Source organism: Gymnoscopelus microlampas (assembly GCF_963454915.1).
Source record: "Gymnoscopelus microlampas genome assembly, chromosome: 8".
NCBI lineage: Eukaryota > Metazoa > Chordata > Actinopteri > Myctophiformes > Myctophidae > Gymnoscopelus > Gymnoscopelus microlampas.
The window spans coordinates 37022077-37029181 of NC_139945.1; the positions used below are offsets into that span (position 1 = coordinate 37022077).

Here is a 7105-nt window from a genome sequence, read left to right on the forward strand (position 1 = left end):
GGTCACCAAAATCAGTAGATTTCTATATTCAACCTCTGGGGAACATGAAGTTGCACAGCAAATCCTATGGCAATCCAGCCATTAGTTTCCAAAATAAGCATGGCACAAAAGCTTTGGAGATTGTGTTTAGTAAAGTATTACTCGTAACTATTGTATAGATTGATTGAACACAAATGTCCTCATTTATTTAGTTTCTGACCAAATGGAATGATGGACAGACGGACTAGTGAGGTTAAAATAATTGTCTTGGATATTTAGCAACGAACATCTGAACAGATCCGAAACATACAAGAACAGTCTTACAATATGTTACTATTGGACCATTGTAGTCCCAGTAGGATGAAGACTCTACAGACCAGAATAGAATTGGCCAGACCGACAGACGCATATGTGACAAACTTGCTCGGCACTTCAATCTCTTTCCGTCTCCTGGCATTGTTGTCACTTAGTGGCACTCTGTACCAGGAGTATAACGCCCGGAGGCTCAACGTCTTCACTATCTGTCGTGTCCCCACCAATGTCACAATCCCCACCAGGGCGCGGACTGTGCCTAATGCCAGGACGCTAGCCGTCAGTGTGGGTAATGGGACCGGCAGCACTCCCTGGGGCTCAAAAGTCTCCCCGAGTTGGTGGTTGACCCAGTATCCAACAGAGCTCCCAGCTACTACCCCTAAAATGGTGGTGGTATCCCCCCGTGTGGGGGTGTAATGGTCCAGCTCGGGGTACGTGTAGCTGAGGAAGAGGGGCAGCACCAACGCAATAACGGGGGAGACGGGACTGGTGAGCTGGAAGCGATCAAATGTTTCCCAGTGAGGGTAGGTGAGAAACAGCAGGGTAGCTGAGATCAGAGCACCACTGATCACATCCTGAAGGCAAGGAGGAGAGAAAAGAAACAAAAAAAACAGTTAACAAACAATACAGTGCCACTAATTAATACTACACAAAATAATTGATTCAGGACCCTTGTCCCTTACAAACACTTTTCAATTTATAATCTTAAAAGACCTGAATTCTGAAGAACAGGACTTCACATGTCCTTTCACACTGACGCTGCCTCTAAATGAGTCATAAATGAGCTAGAAATGGGTTTCTAAGCTCTTATTTAAATGGCATTGATGCCATGATAATATACACCATGATTCCATAATGAGACACGTTCCATAAAGTGCATATTGGATCAGCGCTGGTTTAGTCTCAGCTAGACAGTCTAAGACACTAGTATGAATAATACATCCAGCATTGGATTTGAATGTTTTATATAGCTCTGTGTGTGTGCGCGAGAGAGAAAGAGGAGGCTAGCTCACCAGTACAGAGTGCATGCCTGTGTACAGGCGACTGAGACACACCATAGAAGACAGCACCACTGCAATAAGAAGGCCGACCTCAAACTGGAACTGAGACACAAAGGCAGGAGGTCAAGTACATGGTTAACCTACACACAGAAACAAACAAACCAGTTGCTGGGCTGAAGTCCAGAATCCATAAAGAAGAATAAAGTCTGAACACTGGGTCATACTCCAAAGCTTAAAAAAATAATTGGTTCCTTTTTACACCATTGGACGTGACGTTTCGAGCCTATCGGCTCTTCATCAGACACACATGCACACACAGTCGGCGACTAACATCCTCCCTGGATAATGTGCTTAAAGATCAGTTGGTTCAAGTTGCGTGCACATGGCACCGTGGCATAGTGCACATTCCAAACATTCCTCTATGCGGACACAGTCGGGGACAGTCCAACCACCCACCCCCGTTGTTCTCGTTCGTTTTTCATCCAATCTTCCTTTATTTTCCGTCCTCTTCGTGGGGGCGTATAGATCCTCTCCCCGCCAAACATCCATTCTAGTGGCTTGACGTATGGCCAGCCATGAAGTCATCTGTCCTTTAGCCTTCTACTGTCTTTCTCTTTCCATCTTCTCTTCCCTCCCCCCCTCTCCCTGACTCCTTTACCTATGTCGGTCGGTTTTGTTCTCTCTTCCATTTCAATAACAGAGAGAGGAGAGGCAGCATGTATTCATTTCGCCTCCCCCTGTCAATCCCCCCCCCACACACACCTCCTCATACCTCCTTCCTCCCTCTCTCCCTCCCTTTCCTGTGTATTTTCCTGTCCTTTTTGCAGCTGGAAGCCTATTCACTGGCAGTTCATGAAGAGGGGATTTCTGAATGGGCACAAAGGATTCCTGGGGAATAGAAGGAGGTCACTCTTGTGATTGACTGTCGTGACCTCCGACCTCCTCCGGGGGGAACCTAGTAAGCGGCCCAAGGCCCCGGGAGCCATTCAGGGACGTTTGCACTGACCACTGCTTGTTATCTATAGCTGTGCATAGCCTTTCAGGGGAATTCTAGGGGGAATTCATGCCTCAGTTATGTGTCCAACTGTATGTGACTCCCTCAGCCTGAGAGCTTCTGAACATTTGACTTGAACGTCCGGGAAGTAATGACCGAGAGGTTGAATTAAGTTGAGGATTTCACTGTGTGTCACCATCAGTGACTGCATGCACATATTGACTGATCCAGTAAAAGCAGTGCTTTGCTGACTGAGACTTTTATTGACTTTGTAACACTCAGAGAGATAACAGAAAAGAGCCAGGGAGATGGAGCGAGGAGATGGAGATTGACAGTCATTGACTCTCTTGAGTCCATCAGAAGACTAAACAACAGCTGGGTGGGTGTGGCTGATGTTGACTGATGATGACTGCCGGCTCTGCCCCTCCGTCCCAATTGTCCAACTCTGCTCAGTCAAAACCCAATGACGGACAGTGGGGCCCCACCCCTCCACCCACAGAGGTACCAACAAACAAACTGCCTTTTCTTCCAGTTCCATCGAGTTGAAAGCCACCACCGTTCTTCGCAAGTTCATCTCTCAGATACTTGTTGGAAGGCTCATTAGATCTCTGCGAAATTGTTCTTTTGGCTTAATTGTTGTGCTTAATCATTTCCTGGTTCGTTTTATCTTCACACACAAATGGTTCTTAAACAGTTCTTCAGCGGTTCTTTGGGATGGTAGAGTCGCTATATAGGCTACATTAGCACCGCTGCTGTACCAAGAACCTGTTAAGCCTCTGTATGTCTAGTCCTTAAGAGGTTCTCTACTGGTTCTTCAGCTAGTGTAGGCACTAGGCACTTATGCTTCTGTATAGCACCATTTGACAAAGGTGTTATAGCACCAAAAGAGTTTCCCCTGTGATTAAGAGCCAAATAACCATTTAGCACCATTAGTGGCTCTGCAGGAGTGTATAGCTGTCTACTAGAGAGAGAGGGTCGGTCTGTCTGTCTGTGTGTGTGTGTGTGTGTGTGTGTGTGTGTGCGTGCGGAGCTAATCTCACAAGTCAATGGGGCTGTGATCGGGCTGAAACCCAGATTTGGAGTCATACATCATAGATACTCTGTGTCATGGATGACTGATCCATGTTGGCTCAATGTCCAGATAACCCAGTAGAACTAAAGCCCTGTTTACACCTGATATCTGATGTAGGAGTCATCACACAATGAATATATCACTAACAATAACTGACTTACTATGATACTATGATACCATCTCACTGTCAAATATATGCGAATATATGCGACCCACCCCATTCCTCCATTGGTCATGAGTCACACACATACGTAAGAATTAGTCATTTTGAATCATCCATTTTCTCAATGAATTCTGTAAAATATGTCATTTTCTTGTCAGAAATAAGTATTGGAGACAACCACCTGTAGCCTGGAGGTGGCGCTGAGCAGCAGCGTGAATGAGATGGCGACAGCAGCCATGGCATGGGTGGAGGGCAGGCCATATTCAGCATCAACACGCATCTCCAGCTTAACCACTGGAGGGGAGGAAGGGCGAGGCAGCTTCAACAGGTCCTTCATCACCTGGCCTATGTACATCACCAACTGGTGAGTGACGGTGAGAATTTAATTGAAAACATGTTTACATATATAAATTATAATACTGTGTGTGAGAAGAGAGAGAGAGAGAAAATCATAAGTAACATTTTAGAACATAACATTGGTTCCCTGGTTGTAGCTACTGTACATATCTGGGAAACCTTTGGAGTTCTGTTCAGAATCATTACCTCAACTTTAAATAGAACCACTTCTTAAAAATATATACAACAGTACAATTGCCATGTGGATGAATCAGACATAGATACACTAAACAAGCATCATTAGACTTGAACGTTCATTGCTAAATCATAATTCCGGCTTGTGAAGCCGCTACTCTCAGCTGGCCGCAGCAGCACAGAAAGAAAGACTAAAGTATAAGATAAGAAAACAAAGAAGGAAGTACAGCCCTGATTAGCCTTTTCTGTGCCATTACACCTAGCACACTCTCATCATAAATAAGTAATCATCTCCGCACCCCGAGTGAAGACCCAGCCCAGCATAAAAGTGCGCATCCTGCAGTTGTACAGTAACTAAATCTATTGTAGGAAACTGGGAATCGAATTTGGCATAGTCTGCTGACACAGCGTCTTCAGCTGACGGTGAGACAAGAGCCCTGTGCTTGTGACATGATGACACACTCGACGGCAAGGTGTGTGTGTGTGTGTGTGTGTGTGTGTGTGTGTGTGTGTGTGTGTGTGTGTGTGTGTGTGTGTGTGTGTGTCAAAGTATGAGTGTGTGGTCGGTGCCAAACGTGCTGCCTATTCTGTTTCATGAGATCCCCAGTGGTGAGCTGAGGTGCAGCCCACTCTAACGCAAAGTTTATTTAAGGCTCGGCCTTGTATTTTTAATGAATGGCTGTCTCAGCTTGGAGCAGAGAGAGGCGGACAGAGAGAGACTAGTGTGTGTGTGTGTGTGTGTGTGTGTGTGTGTGTGTGTGTGTGTGTGTGTGTGTGTGTGTGTGTAAGAAAAGAGAAAGGACTGGGAGGGAAAGGTGGGGGGGGGGTAATTGTTACCATTTCCTCTGGCACTGTAATCAGAGAATGCTTGTTACCATGGCGAACAAGAGATAGAAATGTACCGTAGGTCTGCTGACCCCATGTGAGCATAGCAACCCAAGCCATTAGAGAGGAGAGAAGGGAAGAGATATACAGTAGCAACCCATTTTTTTTCTCCTTATGGGTCCAGAAACCTTTTTGCATTATTATTATGCTAAGCAGATACAGGCTTTATTAATGACATTCAGAGAGCCAATCACTGATCTGCCTATTCTATAAGATTCAAGTTGTCTGTCTGTCTGTGAATGGACATGCCTGCAGATGTCTGTATGCAAATTGTTGTTGTTAGGCAACTGGTGCTTTCAGAATCGCTGTTGGCAACGGTTTCAGTTGTGTGTGACGACAGGCCAGAGCTCGATCAGCGTGAGAGAGATAGAGAGGGAAAGGTGGAGAGAGGGATGGGGAGGGGTGGGCGGTAAAGTCAGCTCACTTAGCAAGAGAGGAGGAGAGAGAGAAGGGAAAGGGGGAGGGAGAGTGAGTGAAAGTGATGAACTGAGGGAAGATATTGACTATCAATTGGGAAAGACACGGGAGTATACGGGACCAGAAGAAAGAAAGACGGTCGGCTTGATTGATGGGGAAATACTAAGAGGCAGATATTTCTCGACTAGGCTTACAACAGTTTACTTGTTCTTTCCACAAATGTGCATCTGTCCATGGTCATGTCTGAATGTTAAGATCATGTTTCTAATATTTGCATCCACCCCCCGCCACTCACACAAACTTGTATTGTTGCATGCACAGTAGGGAGACCACCTTAAATTCCTCAGTGTTATCTATTTGCTCCTTTGATTCTTATGCGTCCATTCGGTTATATTTTACACTCAGAGTTAAATTAACGTTGAGGATTTTACTGTGCGAATCCATTCACACTATCGCTACGGTATACTCTCACATAAGCCCTGCTACGATGAAATTCTCCACATTCACCACGAGCCCTATATACTGACCACTACATTCTCAACATGCAACTGACGCTGCCCACCACAGCGCAGCTTGCATAATGTGATACCCCGCCCGTACAAACTTCACTACCAAGCCCACCGACGCGTACAGTGCCCAGATCACCCACCCTGCAGGTCTTACATTGGCGTCTTTGTGTGGCTGACATCAAAGCACTGACTGAGGCACAGCCTGGTCACAGAGGGAGAGGAGTTAAACATAGGTCAGGTCGCACAAACAGATAACCACACGAGTGCATGTGCGTGTGTGTGTGATTTCTTGTGAATGAGTGTATTGATCGAGCCTGATGCGTCTCTGGACTTTGATCTGTCACCATGTGAGCGACTGTGTGGGATTGTGCAGCTTTCTGTGTGTACGTGTGCGTTTGTGTGTCTGTGTGTCAGCGTGTGTGTGTGTGTGGGGAGGGGGGGGGGGGGGGTTGTAGCTATTCCACTGGACAAATCATCGTCATCACACTACGAAGAAGGCTGTTTGTGCCGCTACACGTGGGTTGTATCCCAGCTCTGTTTTAACATGCACAATTGCACATTTTTTTAAATATTTGAAATAGCCATCATAGCAAAAGGCTTTTTAACTTTCTTGCCAGAAGAGAGCCTTGGATCTGTTCTCTTTTGTTGTTTGTCATCTTTTATATTTGAACGGGAACACATTTGTTTAGCCTTACATTTATGTCACTCCTAGTGGGAGTTTTTCAGGTTTTAATACAGAAGAACAGGGAAAACTGTTGCGCCCTTTGTCCTTTGTTCAGGGTTGACTGCAGGTGCGATGGTCTCAAAACATAAGGAAAACTGGCAGAAAAAGACTCGCTCGCTGCCTAAATATTAAGGAAAAACTCCTAAGAGACTTAGAAAATTGAATTTATTGTATTTTTATATGCTCATAAAGTGCTCTGTGCTCATAGTGAGGGGTGAATACAATTTGCAAACGTTTCGGGCCTGGGTCAGTGCTATATGAGTGGATCACAGACAATCAAGTTGCTTTTATATGGCTCTAGATCAGCTAGAGGATCACTACTCAAGGTCATCACCATGGCAATGGTGGGGCGTGGACATATCATTACAGAACATTTTTCACATATAGAAATGTTAGCATTTTTTAAAAACATTACATCACAGTACATAAGATATTGAATACAAGGTTCCTATAGGTAGCACTGGAGGGAGAGGTCTTCATTCATGCCACCCGGGTTAACAGACTGTAAATGGAAAATC

The 7105-nt window shown here is 45.3% G+C and overlaps 1 protein-coding gene across 1 annotated transcript in view; it reads right to left on the reverse strand.

Moving 5' to 3' along the window:
* Window positions 1-150: 150 nt before the first annotated feature.
* sgpp2 (sphingosine-1-phosphate phosphatase 2) overlaps window positions 151-7105 on the reverse strand; it is a 13294-nt gene continuing 6339 nt past the window's right edge. The window contains exons 3-5 of the mRNA XM_084064429.1: window positions 3703-3882; window positions 1305-1394; window positions 151-866 (exon numbers count right to left, since the gene is read on the reverse strand). Of these exons, the coding sequence (XP_083920555.1) occupies window positions 300-866; window positions 1305-1394; window positions 3703-3882 (837 nt within the window). The 3' untranslated portion in view covers window positions 151-299. The remainder of the gene's footprint in view (window positions 867-1304; window positions 1395-3702; window positions 3883-7105) is intronic.